Consider the following 19,023-nt stretch of genomic DNA (forward strand, 5'->3'; position numbering starts at 1 on the left):
CACTTACTGACAGTCCACGGGAGCCAAGACATTAACCTGAACTGAGCTATTCTGGTACTGAAGATAACCAACCTTTGCTTTATATTGCTTTTCAAATAATTCCCATTAAAAGACAGTCCTTTTAGAAGTTGAATGCAATGGTGCTGTTTAGAGATCAAGTCTATGTGATTATTTCGATGGTATCTCTAGAAACACATGCTGGAATTCACCTCATGTTACTGTTGGTGACTCTCAGGTAGTGTGACGCAAAGCCATTGTGGCTTTTTGTGGGGATCCTAAGCTGCAGGATTCCCAGGGAGCTATGCCTTGGACTTTCTGGGCTGGGGACAGTAGTGTAGTTGTATAGTCCACCTCTGTGCCACCAGCTCAGGTGTAGGCAGCTGCAGAGAAGTACAAACAGCTAGAGGTAAAGAACTGCATGGTTCCTTCATATGTTCATTGCTCTTTACACAGAAAAAAGCAGATACAAAAGATGTACCAGGCCTGACGTGGGTCTAATAGGAAGGAATCAAACATCTACAAGATGCTTGGTGGTGGGTTCTCTCACTCAAAACCCAGAACAAACAAGAAATTACCATTTCCTCTTACAGTGGGGGAGTGACTGACAAGTGGACATCTGAGTTTGCCAAATTTTTATGGGAAAGTAAATCTAGGGAAGAATTTTGGCTCCAAAACCTGTGGAATTGGTAGCAGACAAGAAATTAAAACTTATGTGTTAATGGAGAATGTAAGCCCAAAGAGATGATGAATAGTGAGGGCTGACAGAGCTGGCAAAATGCCATGCAGAAGAGCAGCTGCAGCTGTGGTAGGTCTGAAGGAAAACATGAAATTAGAGAGACTACTCCAGCATTATTGGTTGTTCTGCATGTCTCCTGCTTTCCAGGCATTGAAGGGAACCATCCTCTTAAGACCAAGCTACACAAGGCCTGAAAATTTAAAAAAATCAAAAGCATACCAAAGGAAACATAATTCTACTTAAGCAGTATGTTGATTTAAAAGCCAGGGGAGTTGAAGTTAATCCAGAATAGCCTCAACTGCAAACCTCGTTATTCAGATGGAAATAATGTACAAAGAGGCACAAGTCTGGAAACAAGGCATAGAAAGGAAAGGTGCAGTTAGGACCGTGCTGCTGGACTAGACACTGGAAGTAGTTTTCTGACTGTTCTGCCTGCAGTTGGAGTCTGTAGCCCTGAGAACAAGGCTCTCTGAAGCACTCACCATGCATTTCACCTTAGATGTAGTTGCTCTCAGAGTTTACAACACCTAGGCTAAGAATGGTAGAAAGAGAGAATACTTACCCCAATCTCTTCAGAAATTACTTTCTGAAGTGCAATATCCTCTTTTCAGCTTCTGCCTCCCACTGAGCAGGAAGTTCACTCATCATTTACAATAACTAAGTACAATACCTGGGCATTTTTTCTACGCACGTCTTCTTAGTAAACAGGAAGGTAGGAGTGAGGGGGTAGTGTAGAGGTAGGGCAAGATCTTCTTCTTTCTCAGTACTGGTGCCCGGTTCAGAAATAGTGGCTTCTTGGATCCATGAACTATTAGGTCTGAGTATGTGCCACAGTAATAGGAGACATTTGGGTCACTGTCCAAGGAAGGCTGTATTTCTGAGTAGGGTATTTTTTAACTGGGATATGCCAAGCCGCAATGATTGTCTGTACTCTCCTTGAGACCCTTTATGCCAACAAAGGGCATGAGGGTTCATTGGCTTTGCTGATGAGAAAATCTATTTGTTTACTTACATGGTGGATTAAAGTGGGGAATGTTGTAATATCTAGCTGACAGCCATGCTTCTCTCTCCAAGGTTATACAGGCACATCATGTGCTTCTGATCCAACCCCAACCTTTAGCCTGATGTATTAATGACAACCATTGTTGGTGTAAATTTATGCTATCATCCCAGGTTCAATTTTGTCAGTGACATAGATACAGTTTTCACTCGGTTGTCGATGTCATAGGGCTGCAGTTTCTGAAGTGATCCTACCTTTAAACCATCACAGTTCATGAATCAGCACCTACAGCTACACTGGGAATGGTCGTGATGTAACTTAACCACAAGAGAACTGACTTGGTTGACGCATACTGCATGGCCTGGGGAGCTTGGCTAACGTTAACTACATTGATGAGTGATCTTCTAATCTCTAATAGTGCCTTGCATCCACACAGCTCTGGCTTTGCTCTTAGCTAATTGATACTTAACCAGCTTATCCCATCTTGTGTAGCTGGTCAGGTCAGGCAGGGTGGTTAAGCCACTTTAAAGCATGACAGAGGTCACGCTAACAACTGCAGCTGCAAGGCTCTTTGTTTCTGCAGTTTTTATGCTCTATTTACACCAGTGTTGAATAAAGAATTTTCAGCACTACGCGGTCTTGCTTCAGGAATATGCAAGCTATTTTGCAACACGTTAGGCTTAAAGTCGCAAATACACAAATACGGTAAATACAGAGACTTGAGAGCTTTGATTGCAGTCTCAAGAATTTGATCTCACCTCTCTGTCATTACTGGATAACCATGTTTACCGGTTCTCTGGTAGAAATACACTTGAACCTGCCAAAAAAATGGTAAGCCAAGCAATAATGTGATATTTTCTTTATCTTTCAAGAAAGAAACTACTTCTTCCTGAGTTGTTTCCCAGAGAAAGGGCATACCCTGCTCCAAGGTCCTTGTGCACACTCTGGAGAAAGCCTTGACTCCTGACTGGTTTTATTGTTGACAGTACACACAGAGATTACATTCTGCTGAGAAGGACGAAGTCCAAAACATCGTTCAAAAGATGAAGGTCCAATTTTTAAAACCGATAAGCCTTTAATCTCAAAAAAAAAATAGAACAGTCATGAAAGGATTTGCTTCTTGTTTTAAAATACTGATTTTTGTGTGTGTGTGGTTTTGTGGAAGTTCCCAGATAGTGTTTTTTAAACCAGTAAGATAGACAGAGATAAAACGTGTCAAGCAGAATATAAGGTTTCAATCAGAAGAAAAACACTCAAAAGGAAAAAACCAGTCAAGCGACATTTCTACAGTACAGTTTTTCACCATATGGTTGATTAAACGCTGGCACAAGTTTCCAAGAGGTCGTAAAGACTACTTCCTTGGAGATACCAAACTCAACTGGATGTGGTCCTGAGCAATCTCACCTAGTTGGACCTGCTCTGAGCAGTGGCTGGACTAGACATCTCCAGAGATCTCTTCCAATGTACATGATTCTGTGATTTTTACAGAGCTCATCCCAGCCCCACTGGTGCCTTTAGGACAGCCTCCTGCCACATGTGTCTGCTGTTGTTTGGGTGGGATTCATTGCACGTCCTGAGACATCTAGCCCCAACAATGACTTTGGTTCCTTCAGCACTCAGTGTCAAGAAACAGATATTTCCAGATATTTTATCATCTTCTATTTTAGGATGAGATACATCTGGACATGCCTCTCTCATTCCACTGAGTTAATCAGAGGTCCAAACAAGTAGCTTAGGTGGGTTACTGAACTTCATACAGCTCCATTAGGTGAAACTAATCCCACCCTAACAGGGCAAGTACCAGCAGCTCACAGTTCACACACACCTTCAAAACACATTTCCATGTTGCTGTTGTCTTGCATCAAATACGTCTAATTGAGATGGAGAAATAAAGGAGCAGCTGCAAGACTCATTAGCAAAATCTTCAGCTCATTTCAGTGACAGCAAAACAACTACTATCAACATCTGATTATGCTAATAGTGCCACCTGGTTTTGCCCCCTGATAGAGGAAAGCCAGGAGATGCAGCTGTTAGTACCTGGAACACACCTAAACCAAACCAAATACATAATGGTGGTGTTGGCCCCGTGGCTCTGTAGTGTGGACTGAGGAGGAATGTCGGACCACTTCAGAAGAGCTCTGGTCTGACCACATACACAACTTCAGCAGGCTCAGATCATTTGTCTGCAGCTGAGCACAGTGACATCATTTCAGTACTATTTTGAAGTATTATCTTATTTTGATTAGCAGAATGCCCTTTGTGATGTAACATGGTGGTTTTTTGCTTGTGATTGCCAAAATGAAAAACATACAGATGGCAAAATTCCTTCATTAAGCAGATCAGCCTTTGTAATATAATTTTTTTTTTTCCCCCAGAAAAGGGATTTATAAATATAACTGACTCTAAAGAAGATTTTGAAATTGGTGAGGAAGCGTTTTGCTTTGAAGTTAACTTTACAGCATATCCATCAGTTAAATGCATGTGGCTATCTTCCCAAAAAACATTTCCATGTAAACAAAGTTACAGTGTGGATGGACGCAGGTACTTGAATATTTTGGTAATTTAATATGTCTCATTATTATATTTGGTAATATAATAATGTCTCCTCTTTATATCTCATTTGGACTGCTTACTGTCCATGTTTTATACTCTCTTTGTGTTTTTAAAATGTGGATGGGCCACGAGGTGAAGCTGCGTTAACAAAAGACACTCAAACATTTTGGCTTTCAACAGCAGTTCATGTAGATAACTTCTAGAATCAAGTTATTCTCCATGTTATTCTCCATGTTATAATAAACCCTTTGGTAAACTAGGCATGTAGCCTTTTGTTTATCTGCATTTTGCTCTTCCCTTTCTGTCTAACATAGTTTCTCGGTTACAGATCTGTTGCAGTTTTCATGCTGGTTGACAAGTTGTACATGTTCCCATTTTGTCATCCTGTTCTTGATGATGTTCCCAGTGTCTTTCAATCTGCTCAAATCAAGTCCAGGGCCCTGTAGTTTCCCAGGCCACTGTTAGATCTGTGCAGCTGTGCCACAGAAACATACCGTTCTGCTTGTTACCTAGGTCATGTATTCTTCCACTGCTGCAAAACATGTTTTGAATAAACCTATTAGTTATCTACCTTTTCTGTTATTTCCTACAACGAAGTTCTGGCATGAATCCTGTTTAAGGCTAATGTTTTCTCCATTCCCTAGGCTTTCTAATTTCTTGATAACATTATCTAATTTCCTTCAGAGTTTCTTTCAGAGTAGTCCCATGGCTTTCAAGGTAACAGCTCTTATTCACCTCAATGAAAATAAAGCTAAGTTGCTCTTTTAAAGATTTAGCTTTATAACCAAGTAGGACCCAGGCAGGAATGAATGTGGCTGCACAGATTTTTTTCTCATATTCTTAAAACCTTTCTTAGCATCTGCATAAAACTGTTTTACAGTCATGATTATACTTTTTATCATTTCCTTCCTTAGTATTTTGGTGAACTCAATTTTATCCGCTAGCTTGTCAAGTCATCTTTGCAACAGACTGGCCTTTTCATCTGCATTGGAAGGTGTATTGGAGTCAGACCTTCATGAAGTTCAGAGACAGCTCAGTTCAGATTAGTAAATTGTCATCTCCTGGCAATGGCCACAGGAACTCTGTCCCTGCTGATAAAGTGAGGGCTGCCAGCAAACTTTGATAGCTGTGGGTGGGTGTTGGTGGCTAATCTGCAATGCCTGACATGGGCTAGGCAGATCTGTTCTTTGTGGTCAAGACTGATTTTGGAAATGAGGTCTCAGGGGACAGCCATGAGCATTTGCTCATCCTTGTCCAATAGGTACCTCCCTCCATCTGATAATGCCTAGTTGATTTGCTTTGCAGCTGGTATGGATCTCTTCTCACTGCTTGTAAAAACAGGAGCCAGTTTTGCTTGGATGATTGACAGCTGGTGTAAATTCAATCCAGATAAGAAGAAGGTGCAATGGGCTGGGCCAACAATAACAATTTTGAGAACTCCAGAAATAGCTTAGGTAACTCTCATTAATGGGTAAGGTGCAGCTGCTGGTGGCCTGGGATCTGTGAGTCATGTCAGATAGTCTTTGCAGCACAGCACCAGCAGTTGCTGAGCGCTGATCACCACCTGCCAACAGGGAAAATCCAGCCCATGTCCTGCAGAAGTGCACCCCAGGCCAGCACCATCCATGGCTACGACCATGGCCATGGCCACCTCACCTCCCCAAGTATCGCTGGAGCTTGGGCTGGAGATTGCTTCAAACGGATAACTCAGCCATCCGTCTGACTGTGCTGTTGATTAAATACTTTTTTTTAAGGTTCATTTTAGGTAATTATACTTTGTGTTTGTTTCTTTATCATCCCATTTATCTTATGGAAAAATATAATTGAGGGGAAAATCTATTAATTTGGTGATTATTTCATCTGACAAGTACATTCTTCTGTACAAACATTCCCCACAGCTATCCAGTTTTGGTTGAATACTAGCATTGGATAGACATGTCTCCCCTGAGGAAAAAACAGTAGCGGGAAATATTTCATTCAGTTTGAAGCAGCAATGGTTAGGGAGGTCAGAAGATTCTGCCTGCAAGCTGTAGCACTGCAGATATCATTGTAATTTTAAAGCAGAAAGTTTCTTGAAACAAAACAAATAAAGGTCATCACGTATCTTCACGTATTGTGAATCTAACTTTGCACATTTTAGTTGACTTCTGCGTAATCCTGTCTCCCAACACTTCTACTTTACTCCTTTCATATCCTTTTTCATTTCCTGTTTTTCTGCTTTTTTGATTTCTGCCATTTCCTTATCAAATTGTTCCTCCTGATTATAGATCATATTAAATTTATTAATTAACTCTGTCCCCTTCTTTAGCTTCTAATTTCAAGTCCCAAGGATTCATTTCTTCTGTCACCGCTCCTACATGTTTTCAGGCATTCCTTCAGAATTTCCATGTTCTATTTGCTTTTGTTGACTCTCTGCTTTAGCACAGTGCTAATTTTCACTTCCCTCCCAAGAGCAAATCAGTTTTCATACACAGAGCGACCTCTGTTAAATTTATAATATTTATCTCACATCCCTTTGTATTTTCAGATGTCAAAGACACGTTTTAAATTATTTTCTCATTACTTCATTAGAATTTAATTCTTCAGACCTAGGATTTCAAAAGCAACAAATGATTTGTGGTTTCTTCTGCCTGCAGTATCCATTTTGAGGTAGCTTAAAAGGGGTCTAAGTCCCTAAGTTCAGGGACATCTTTAAGGCCATTTCAGTTGAAGACATTCAAAAGTCAGTAACTATACGGAGTTGTTGCCTTAGTCAAAAGGCAAAATTGCCAGTGGTTTCCATGTGAGTTTTCCTGGTTTAGAATTGCAAGGTGATACTTAATTCCTTTATATGTATCTTGCTTAATGAGAAATACCCTGGGTTTAGTTCTCTAGATTGCTTACTTTGCAAATTGCTGGTATAGGCTGTCTGGTTTTAATTTCTCCTTCAAACCGCCTGATATTCCTGCTTGCCTTTACCACAAAAACTGAGTTGGAGGCTTCCTTACCAGTTATCCTTGAGCAGTCAGACAAAACATCTGCCCCCAAAATCTGCCCTCATCTGCCAGCAACTAATCCTAAAAGAGATTTTCTGAAGTGCTCTTCGAATGTTAATGAACTGCAATAGCTGCCATTTAAATTTGACAATCGTCCTGACCTTGACAGTAACAGGTTACAGTTCGACTCAATGATCTTGAGGGTCTTTTCTAACTTAAATCATTCTGACTCTCTGTGTTCTATACTTTGTCTTCCAGTGGATTGGTAATAAAATCACATCCTGACAGCCCACATGTACTTCAGGAACTATGAAGAAAATTGCAGAATGAAATCAATACTGCAGGAAACAAATATCCTCTCATCAAAACTGTTACATTCTGGGTTTTATATTGTCTAAGCAAAAATAATTTCATCTGAGTTCCTCATTAGAAGATGTTGAACTGTTTCAAACATATGTATGAGTTCTGACTACATCTGAAATTTTTTTCAAGTCAATCTTTTGTCCTTTTCCCTCCTTTTCTTTGCTCCACAGCATTTCATCAAAGTTCTGCAACCATCAGCACCAGTCTGGAGTGTATGTATTTTATGCCGAAAATGACGACACAGTCGTGACAAAAAAATTCACTCTGTATGTGAGAAGTAAGTGAGAAAATAATCCCTGTGAAGATTTGGCGAAGTCTGGGATTTTGCTAGATATAAATGGAGCTAATATGTTTATTTTCCCTTGGTATTCCTCATTTAATTTACCTAGATGTATTGTTGACAATGGAGAAGCACAAGGCAAAAATGTAATTCGCTTCACTCTGCACTACACTACTGGAATCCAGGCACTGGGTCAGAGAAGGATGCCGGCTGCCTGTGCATCATGTTTCTTGTGTTGGTCGGGGATGGAAAAGAGAGGAAGGAGGAGGAAGTTATTAATTTTTTTGTCTTCCCTTTAGTTTGCTGTAAACAGAGATGACAGAATATGAGGAATTAGTCATACACTGAGAAAATAAATGCTTCTTAAGAAAACCACAAAGCCTGGGAGCTCAGTAAAATGCTCTACAGAATATTTTATTCCAACACTACAAAGCCAGAATATTATAGAATCATAGAATGGTTAGGGTCAAAGCCCCATCCAACCTGGCCTTGAACACTGCCAGAGATGGGGCAGCCACAGCTTCTACGGGCAGCCTGTTCCAGTGCCTCACCACCCTCCTAGTGAAGAATTTTTTCGTAATGTCTAATCTGAATCTCCTCTCTGTCAGTTTAAAGCCATTACCCTTGTCCTGTCCCTACATGCCCTTGTAATAAGTCCCTCTCCAGGTTTCTTGTAGGTCCCCCTTAGGTATTAGAAGACTGTCATCAGGTCTTCCTGAGCCTTCTCTTCTCCAGGCTGAACTAGCCTCTGTAGAGACCACAAGATACACAGTGAGAGGAAACACCCTCATTAGCTTTCTATGGTGCATTTATGTTACTTTTTTCCTAATGGCACTTGTAAGTTAATGTAGTTAGTCTGGAAACCCTTTAGTGTGTAACACATGTGTTAGGGCTGCAATGCTTCGTACGCCCCTGCCCTCGAGTCACATACACGCAGTCTTGCCAGGTGCTCTCAGTTGTCTTAGTTCTGCCACATAACTGCAGCACCATCTCACCCTTGCTCTAGGTCAAGAAAGGAAGCGTTATTACATATTATTTATACAGGGATCCTTTGTGCACATTCTGTATAAGCTGGACACCAAAAACTGGGGTGACAGAGGAGTCCTAGGGCTGACTGCTTGCTCTGAGTTAGAAAAGCAGAAGTCAAGGTTCTAATTTTGGCTCTGTCACTGTTTTGGTCTAGCTGTGCCTCTACAGAGAAGCAGCTGCTCTCCTTGCCTTGCCCACACTGCCATCGTATGGAACCATGGCAGGGAGCTGGAGGAAGGAGAAAGGCTGCACCCAGCTCTCACAGTGACATGTGAGTGGGTTAGTTTGAAAACACAGAAGCAGACCTTGGTCTTGGCACAGCAACATTGCCTCATAAATGTAAAGGTTTTGGTCACTGAAGTGCTGACAGCAATTGTCCTGAGTTAAATTGCGTTGACCCTGCCCATGGCAGGGGGGTTGGAACTGCATTATCTTAAGGTCTTTTCCAACCCTAACCATTCTATGATTCTATGATACTGTTGCAGGAAAGCCCGAAATAAAGATGCAGTTGCTGTTCAAGCAGATCTCCTGCGTCGCTGAGAGTTACCCTGCCTCATCCTGGGTTTGGAGGAACTGTCCTGAGCTGAACTCATCCAGGTAAATAAATTTCCCTCTTTTTTATTCATTGCAAAGACCATATCTGATCTAGCCTTGGTTAAATGAAGACTGGCATGTAAGCAATTAAGTGTAAAATGCACCCTCGACCATTTGTACAAGGGGACATGATGGCCCACTCCGGAGGATCACCAAAACTAGAGAAAGTTTTCTGTTTTTTTCTATTGTCATGAAATGAAGTCTATAAAGTTGTATATCTCAGGCTTTTTACAGTGAAATAAACCTCACTGGGTTCATAGCAACAGTTAGGCAATTACAAAGTCCAATCTGAGTTTTTCTCTTGGCCTGTCAAAGTTACAGGTATTCAGGGAATGTATTGGTTAATACAGGCTTGATTAATTAGGTGAGCTTTGATTAATACAGCTGTTACAGTGGCGTATTACCAAAGCCAGGAAAGTCAGTGTACTGCTTTTGGCTTGGATAGAGTTAATTTTCTTCACAGTAGCTGGTATGGGGCTGTGTTTTGGATTTGTGCTGGAAACAGTGCTGATTACTCAGGGATGTTTTAGTTGTTGCTGAGCAGTGCTTACACAGAGTGAAGGCCTTTCTGCTCCTCACATCACCCCTCCAGTGAGTGAGCTGGGGGTACACAAGGAATTGGGAGGGGACACGGCCGGGACTGCTGACCCCAGCTGGCTGAAGGGATATCCCAGACCATACAGTGTCATGCTCAGCATGTAAACCCGCGGAAGAAGGAGGAAGGGGGGAGGTTTGGAGTGATGGTGTTTGCTTTACCTGTTGAACTGTCTTTATCTCAGCCCATGAGTTTTCTCACTTTTACTCTCCTGATTCTCTCCCCCATCCCATGGAGGGGAGCAAGCAAGCAGCTCTGTGGGGCTTCGTTACAGGCTGGGGTTAAACCATGACACTCAGTGAGAGTGCTTCCAGTAAAGTTAGTGAGAGTGTTTCCATTTCCTCTATTTATTTAGGGCAATGAGTCAGGCCCTAAAATTTCAAAGGATGCTGAAACAGCTTTGAGCTGTTTTATGAACTCTGCAGTTTTTATTTAGATATTCCAAAAAATAATAATCCCATGGTGCAGAAAAGTACTAAGTCAAATTATCTTTTGGAAGATTGTGGATAAAGCTCTAAGTATTTTAACTAGACATTCAAAACAAAACAAAACAAAAAAAAAATCTGGATTATTTTCTTATCCATAGCTCTGAAAAGGCTTCCTAACATCAATCTGTACAGAAATAGAAGAGGAAAGAAAACATCCAGCTACTGATTTTAAAATACTCCTTAAATCACCTTTTTGGAAAGAAAATGCTGTGACATTTCTTTCCTTGGGAACTTCCACATATAGAAGCTAGTGCTATGTGTAGAGCTGAATAAATTTTATTTATTTACTTACCTCCTCATTTATTTGTGTGGACGGTGAATTAGTAAGCTGATGAATGAGAGAAAAGCTAAATAAATAATAGACAAAATAATCTCTGTGTAGGCTTACTTTCTCTCGAGTATAATGTTCCTTTTTTCTATATATCAGGTCCTAAATAAGTCATTAATACAGGACAGATGCTCTCCATTATCAGTGAGAGAAACTTCTTGTTGAAATCACATACCTTCAGGGAAAGGAGTTAGAACTTTATTATGGGTTCATTTTGTATTTTTTGTTTGAGTAGTGGCTTGTTTGGAGCTGCTCAGTGGTTTGGGTGTTTGAGGTAAAGGTGAAACCAGTGAGAATAGATATGTCAGCTATGAAGCTGGTGGAGGTCCTGGTGATTAAGGGGTGCAGGTGCCCTGCCAGAGTAGTGGTGGGACTGAGAGTGAGCCCAGTGCAGGAGATAGGGAGCCCAGTTCACCCCCTGCTGACCCCATCATGTCCATCACCAAAAAATGAGACTGACAACTGCTCTGAAGCCTCACTCTAACAATGACAAATAAAAAACAATCCCATCAATCCCTCTCTCCATCCCTCCCAACACAGACATATCACACAAGACATGTTTTGAAACATCCTACCTTCTACCCTGAAAAATGCCACTGTGAGCCAAAAATCAAAACTGGTCTGACCTCTTTTTCAGCTGCACAGAAGAAATCACTGAGCGGATTCACAACTTCTTGCCAGAAAGGAGATCTCTGGGGTCATGGATTTCAAGCAGTACTTTAGATGTAAAGGAGACAGCAACAACCTTCTCTGTGGAGTGCTGTGCAAACAACTCTGCAGGTTCAGCCTGTGAAAAGAATTTCATTAACCTGTCAGGTACCATAAAACAGCACAGGTTTTCTCAATTAAAGCTGGCATGGTAGAACTTACGGTATTTTATGTCTGGCTAAATGGCTGACCATGCCATGGCATTGCAGGTAAAACACAAGTGCTGTGTGTATACATTGTGGGAAACAGTGGATGAATGGGTGACTCACGTCTCTTTTCTCCGGTGCCAAAGCAGGGGCCTCCCTCATAAACATGAGCAGAAATTTCACACGAATATGAAGCGCTGAATAGAGCCATGGCAATGTTGGGGTCTGCTTTTTTATTTCATCTTAGTAATTCCTACCTGAAGCATGAAGGCATCAGCTTTGGGAAGAGCTGAAGCCGCTTTGGTAGCTGGTAGCAGATGTTGGCTCTTGTTCCTCTCCTGGAGGTCACCATGGTGCTGCCAGAAATGCCCATGGGAGCTCTCCTCGCCCCATGGGGGTCATTGCACACCCAAGCAAGAGCATGACTGAGCCAATAGAAGCATTCAAGAGTCAGTCCCTGCCTGGGAAGCAGGAGGGAGTACTGGGGAAAAGACCTTAAACTGTGGGTTCTCCTTGCTCCTTTAGCTGTACACACAAAGCTCTGATTCAGAGAGTAGTAATATGTATCTCTTAAAGTTGCAGGAGCTGTTTCTCCTCCCCCGGACAATACTGCATTCTATGTCTCTGTTGGATTTTTCCTCCTATTGATCGCTTTCTTGTTTATACTAGTTTTTCATAAATACAAAAAGGTAAAAGCAAACATAAATACCCGTCTCTGCTTCTGTTGTTCCTACCAGAATGTTTCTCCTTCTCTAAGACTTATTCCACTGTTGGTTTTTTTTCTTCCAAAGCAATTTAGGTACGAAAGCCAGTTGCAAATGATACAGATCACAGGCCCATCGGATAACGAGTACATCTACATCGACTTCAGAGAATTTGAATATGATCTCAAATGGGAATTTCCCCGGGAAAATCTAGAATTTGGTAAGCAGTCCATAAGGCAAACCCCAATGCTGGAGCCATAGCCTGTGCTGTATCAGCTGTGAATAATATTGGCATATTGTGTCTTTTAGGACAGGTCCTTGGTTCTGGGGCTTTTGGGAAAGTGGTAAATGCAACAGCTTATGGAATTAGCAATGCAGGAGATTCAGTCCAGGTTGCAGTCAAAATGCTAAAAGGTATGATAAATTCTGGGTGCCTACTACAAGCAGTGATGTATTCTAGCAGCTCCAAAGCAGAAGTGGTGCTGGAAATCCCTTTATATACGAACTTCTAGCAGTTACACCTCACAAATACTTTATTTCAAAATCCTTTCAAAATGCTTTCAAAATCCTGTCTCAGTTTGGAAATATACTGCTGAAGTGCCTTCTTCCTGTAGCATGCCCTACACAACAGAAGTCTGCATTGTGTGGGGAAGGATGGAGCTGCTCTGCTCTAAAGAGGATGAATGCAAATTCATAGTGCAGATGAGCCTGCTGGTCACATTGGTGACTCTGTGGACTTTTGTGTAAGATCCCTTTTTCTCGTAGTGCTGTCTAGCTGTTGTACTCCCTCCACCTCCTGTGCCTGACCTAGCTTGTTTGCAAAACTTCCAGCACATCTTCCTGTAGTCTTTTCTTCCTGATGGCAAAGCAATTTCCTTCCATCTCTCCTTATGGGTCAGGCTTCTTAAACCTCTCATGCTCCTTGCTGCTTTGCTCTGGCCTCTCTCCAAACTGTTGCGACCTCTCACAAAAGCAGTGCCCAGGAGCGAGCCTCCCTGGCAGCAAGCAGAGAAGGAGGGCTGCCTCACTGGGTCCCAAGTACTACATAGAATCATAGAATCGCTTAGGTTGGAAAAGACCTTTAAGATCACCGAGTCCAACCATATACCTAACACTGTCAAGTCCACCACTAAATCATGTCCCTCAGTGCCACATCTATGCATCTTTTATATCCCTCCAGGGATGATGACTCAGTCACTTCCCTGTGCAGCCTGTTCCAAAGCTTTACAACCCTTTCGGTAAAGAAATTTTTTCCGAATATCCAGTCTAAACCTTCCCTGGCGCAAATTGGGGCCTATTCCTCTCATCCTATTACTTGCTACTTGGGAAAAGAGACCAATACCCACCCCATCGACCTGTTGATACATTGGTAGCTGCACCAGCACCCTGCTCACAGTATGTTCATGCAGCCCTTTCCTGCCAGCACTGCTACACAGCTCTTCATCCCCTATTTGCTTCATGCTTCCTTGGTCTACTCCTTTGCAGCTGTCCTTATGGAAGTTCAACTTGATCATTTTGGTTCACTGAGATCATGAGGACCAAATGCTTGCTGGAAAACAAGCCTAAAGCTGTTACTGAAACACTGTTTTCCTTAGCTATTGGATTGCAACTGACTGCATGCCATATGGCTGTTGGGACATTTTTTTCTCTTACCAACTGGGTTGACTGCTGTTTTTTCCTGTGCTTGTGAACACCTTAATACATTGCTGTTATTCTTTGCCAGCCCAAGAATGACAAATATTAACATTTTATGACTGCTTTCCCAAGCATTCAAATGATCCACACTCACACACACATTTAGTTTCCACCTTTGGCTAAATTTTTTTGTACTATACAACAATTTTTTAGGATGTTCTCTAATGTACTGTGAGTCCAATGAACTTGAAATGAAGACTTGCCTGTGATAAAGCATCACAACCATTTACATTTTTATTTCTTTGCTGGAGATTTCCAAATCTGCGTTATTACTTTTACAGAAAAACCTGATGCTTCAGAAAAAGATGCTCTAATGTCTGAGCTGAAAATGATGACTCACATTGGAAGCCATGAAAATATTGTGAACCTACTAGGAGCTTGTACTGTGTCAGGTAACTTGCAGTTGTGAAAAGGCACTAATTAAAACCTCCAGAATAACAAGGACTCCTGAGCAGGAAAAAAAAGTATCAAAATTGATCATTGAAAGCAGTATTAAAAACATCCAAGCCATAATTTATCACCTATTCCTCAGGCTGCCGTTTCTCTCTTCACCCTGAATCCTGTATTTGCCCAACCAATTTTGCTGTTCCGTGCTGGCCCAAAACAAGATAAAATGAGTTGAAAGCAAAATTAAGGCCATGCATGTGTACAGAATTGGGTCCTTCCTCATTGTACTTGCATGAAGTGATACAACAACCCTTCCATAGAAGAGGTTTTCCTGTTACAGTGGTGATGGCACTGATATGGGTCAGATTATTAAGTGAAAAGGAAAATCTTATCTGGTGTAAGCTACTTTTGTATCCACATGGTTACATTCGCATGTGGCTCCCCAAATAGTGGAGTAAGATAGGGGAAAATGGCTGCAAGACAGACAGGAAAGAAAAGAATTGAAAAAGAGCAGGAATGGGGGTGACACCCAAAGAAAGGAGAGACGTGAACAATGAAAAGAGGAACAACTGAGGAAAGAAGATGCTTGGGATGTTTAATACCGATTAAAGAGGAGGCATCATTAGCGCTTTAATGGGGATAGTGCCATAGATAGCAGGAGGCATTTACATCTCCAACTATTTCAGGACCAATCTACTTGATATTTGAATACTGTTGTTATGGTGACCTTCTGAACTACTTAAGGAGCAAGAGAGAAAAGTTTCATTGGACACTGACACACGTTCTTAAACAGCACAACTTCAGCTTTTACCACAATATCCATTTGAACCAAAATTGCAGGTAAAGCATTTCGGCAACAGTTTAATGCTTTATAAACTACTGTCTCTTTTTAAGCTGCATTCTCAGCTGTGCTGTAAGTTGCTGAAATTACTGAATTCTTGAGAATGTGCCTTCACATACTTTAATAAGCAGTGCCGTAAGGAGGAACTGAGATTTGATTCTCCCTATGATGTTCTTCGCACTGGACTGCAAAAGACAAGTAATCTCTTATTCTCTTTCCACTTTTGAGAAGACTCATGTCTGTGCCCAGATTTTTAATATCAATAACTGATCATGCTTTTTTACTAGTTTATGTGTAGAAGATTAAATTATACACTGTGTGTAACCTTTGAAAATGTGTCACCCACTCCAGAAAGGGAACTCACCTGAAGTACAGTGTGAATACGGCTCTATGCAGAGAGGATGAATTTGAAGTCACACAAAGTCAAAACATAAATATGACATCTGGATCAAATGGGATTGTGCTGCATTCTGAGGAAGGTAATTGCTTCTATCTCTAGTAATTCTGTTATTATTGTATTTATTGCATTATTGCTCTAACTAGACAAGATTCAGTGATGCAGGAGGCCTCTTTTCTATCATATGCCTCTCTTCCCTTCTAGCAGGGATTTTGCTGGAGAAGGATTCAACAACACTTAAGATGAGAGGCTTATGTTTCTGGTCATGCTATACATAATATTTGCATGAAAATACTTTTTCCTTTATTTTGTATCTGAACAAAAGATGCAAAAGATGGATGTTCTTTGTGATGTTGTCCTTGGTAGGAGCATATGAAAATCCTTACAGCAGTCAGTGGAATTAATCAGATAGTGAGGAAGCCCATGAAAAACTCATACTTTTGGTTATTTTTTACAGATGAAATTAGGCACGAAAGCAGACAGATGGATGAAGAGGAGGACTTTAATGTGCTCACTTTTGAAGACCTTCTTTGCTTCTCTTATCAAGTTGCCAAAGGAATGGAGTTTCTTGAGTCCAAATCGGTATGATGAAGGCTAGCAAATTGTTTAGAGAGAAAACAAAGTAAAAGAAAGAGAGAAAAGAAAGTAAAAATAGGTCAGTCAGACTGAAGAACAGAGCCACTCAGTGGCAGGTTGGAACTATGCCTCCTTCCCTGGCTTTACAGCAAAGATTGGATTGCAGTTTTAGACATGACCCTGAGTAAGAAGTGGCTACACTGTATACTTCTGCCTGCTCTGGCACTCTTCCTTTGCCAGGACAGCCAGGGACTGCCCAGCTTGCCCATTCGCCAAACTGTTTAAGTGGAAGGAGGCACCAATTCAAAGAGCTCTATCTGGGAGTTACCTTCTTCTGGTACCAATGCTGCAGTGTTAACCCTCCTTTTCCTTCTAAGTGCATTCACAGAGACCTTGCTGCCAGGAATGTACTAGTGACCCATGGAAAAGTGGTGAAAATATGTGACTTTGGCCTCGCCAGAGATGTAGTGAACGATTCCAACTACATTGTCAGGGGCAACGTAAGTTCCTGGGTGCTCTCTGGTTTTCGTACCATTGTAAAAATGACAAGTAACCAAGAAAGTGAAGCCTTTCATTTTCAAATTCCATGTTAGATTTATGGGTAGCTGTACAGACAGTGCAGAAATTTCATGTTTTCCTGCTCTTGGCAAATGCAAAATCTTAGCTTAGAATTAGTGTAATCAAGCTAGTACTGTAAATGGGATGGTACCCACGTGCTTTCTGAAGCACACTGAAATCCACTGATGGAAGTGCTGGGAATTGTTTACTGTTACAGACAATAATAGTACAGGGACAATAGCATGTGGGGAGTACACCAAATCCTCTGACTATATGAAGAAGTACTGTGTGGAAATCTCCATCTGAGCTACTCATGCTGGAAGTCAGAGAAGGAAGAAAGCTCTCCCAAGTCTGAGCTCATCCTTGAAGGAGGTCATCCTGCCCTTCTACTCTGCTCTCGTGAGACCCCACTTTGGAGTACTGTGTGCAGTTCTGGTGTCCTCAACATAAGAAGGACATGGAGCTGTTGGAGCAAATGCAGAGGAGGGCCACAAGGATGAGAAGGGGGCTGGAGCACCTCCTGTATGAAGACAGGCAGAGAAAATTGGGGCTGTTCAGTCTGGAGAAGAGAAGGCTGCATGGAGACCTCATAGCAGCTTTCCAGTATCTGAAGGGAGCCTATAAGGATGCTGGGGAGGCACTCTTCATTGCAGACTGTAGTGATAGGACAAGTGGTAATGGGTTCAAACTCAAACAGAGGAAGTGCCTCCCAGGCACTGCTACAGGCTGGGCAGAGAAGAGATTGAGAGCAGCCCTGCAGAAAAGGACTTGGGGGTGTTGGTTGATGAGAAGCTTAACATGAGCCGGCTTCAGTGTGTGCTTGCAGCCCAGAAAGCCAACCGTATCCTGGGCTGCATCAAAAGAAGCGTGACCAGCAGGTCGAAGGAGGTGATCCTGCCCCTCTACTCTGCTCTTGTGAGACCTCACTTGGAGTACTGTGTACAGTTCTGGTGTCCTCAACATAAAAAGGACATGGAGCTGTTGGAGTGAGTCCAGGGGAGGGCCACGAGGATGGTAAGAGGGCTGGAGCACCTCCTGTATGAAGACAGGCTGAGAGAGTTGGGGCTGTTCAGCCTGGAGAAGAGAAGGCTGTGTGGTGACCTCATAGCAGCCTTCCAGTATCTGAAGGGGGTCTACAAGGATGCTGGGGAGGGACTCTTCCTTAGGGACTGTAGTGGTAGGACAAGGGGTAATGGTTTCAAACTTAAACAGGGGAAGTTTAGACTAGATATAAGGAAGAAGTTCTTTACAGTGAGGGTGGTGAAGCACTGGAATGGGTTGCCCATGGAGGTTGTGGATGCTCCATCCCTGGTGGTGTTCAAGGCCAGGTTGGACAGAGCCTTGAACCACGTGGTTTAGGGCAAGGTGTCCCTGCCCATGGCAGGGGGGTTGGAACTAGATGATCTTAAGGTCCTTTCCAACCCTTACGATTCTATGATTCTATGATTCTAAGTTTAGATTAGATATAAGGAAGAAGTTCTTTACAGTGAGGGTGGTGAGGCACTGGAATGGGTTGCCCAAGGAAGTTGCGAATGCTCCATCCCTGGCAGTGCTCAAGGCCAAGTTGGATGGAGTCTTGGGCGACACGGTTTAGTGCGAGGTGTCCCTGCCCATGGCAGGGGGGTTGGAACTAGGTGATCTTAAGGTCCTTTCCAACCCAAACCGTTCTATGATTCTATGATCTAAAATGGATGAGATGAACTAGCTCCATAGAAGTGGCTGTTTCTCTCTATAAGGGAAACTTAAAGGGGCTACAAAAACAGGCCCAGCTTTTCACATACAAACATGAATTGATCCTATTCAAGCAGCGCAAACTACAGTGAGTCATCTAGAAACCCTGTGTCACAGCATGACCTGGCCTTCTTTACCCCTGTCTGTACAGGCTCGTTTGCCAGTTAAATGGATGGCTCCTGAAAGCTTATTCGAGAGGACATACACAATGAAGAGTGATGTCTGGTCTTACGGAATATTACTATGGGAAATATTCTCTTTGGGTATGTTCTGTAACACAACAGAAGAGCAGTGCTCGGTTTTGGCAGCTTCTGAATTAACATGCATTCTCTGATGTTT

The 19,023-nt window shown here is 42.1% G+C and overlaps 1 protein-coding gene across 1 annotated transcript in view; it reads left to right on the top strand.

Moving 5' to 3' along the window:
- The window catches only part of FLT3 (fms related receptor tyrosine kinase 3), a 42,605-nt gene that overhangs the window by 21,161 nt on the left and 2,421 nt on the right, over positions 1–19,023 (top strand). Inside the window, exons 9-21 of the mRNA XM_030476245.1 lie at positions 4,112–4,277; positions 7,798–7,904; positions 9,422–9,533; positions 11,579–11,757; positions 12,372–12,484; positions 12,587–12,719; positions 12,809–12,913; positions 14,476–14,586; positions 15,268–15,421; positions 15,774–15,901; positions 16,277–16,401; positions 16,773–16,895; positions 18,836–18,947. Of these exons, the coding sequence (XP_030332105.1) occupies positions 4,112–4,277; positions 7,798–7,904; positions 9,422–9,533; positions 11,579–11,757; positions 12,372–12,484; positions 12,587–12,719; positions 12,809–12,913; positions 14,476–14,586; positions 15,268–15,421; positions 15,774–15,901; positions 16,277–16,401; positions 16,773–16,895; positions 18,836–18,947 (1,668 nt within the window). The remainder of the gene's footprint in view (positions 1–4,111; positions 4,278–7,797; positions 7,905–9,421; positions 9,534–11,578; positions 11,758–12,371; positions 12,485–12,586; positions 12,720–12,808; positions 12,914–14,475; positions 14,587–15,267; positions 15,422–15,773; positions 15,902–16,276; positions 16,402–16,772; positions 16,896–18,835; positions 18,948–19,023) is intronic.

The sequence above is a fragment of the Strigops habroptila genome, chromosome 2 (assembly GCF_004027225.2).
Source record: "Strigops habroptila isolate Jane chromosome 2, bStrHab1.2.pri, whole genome shotgun sequence".
Taxonomy (NCBI): domain Eukaryota; kingdom Metazoa; phylum Chordata; class Aves; order Psittaciformes; family Psittacidae; genus Strigops; species Strigops habroptila.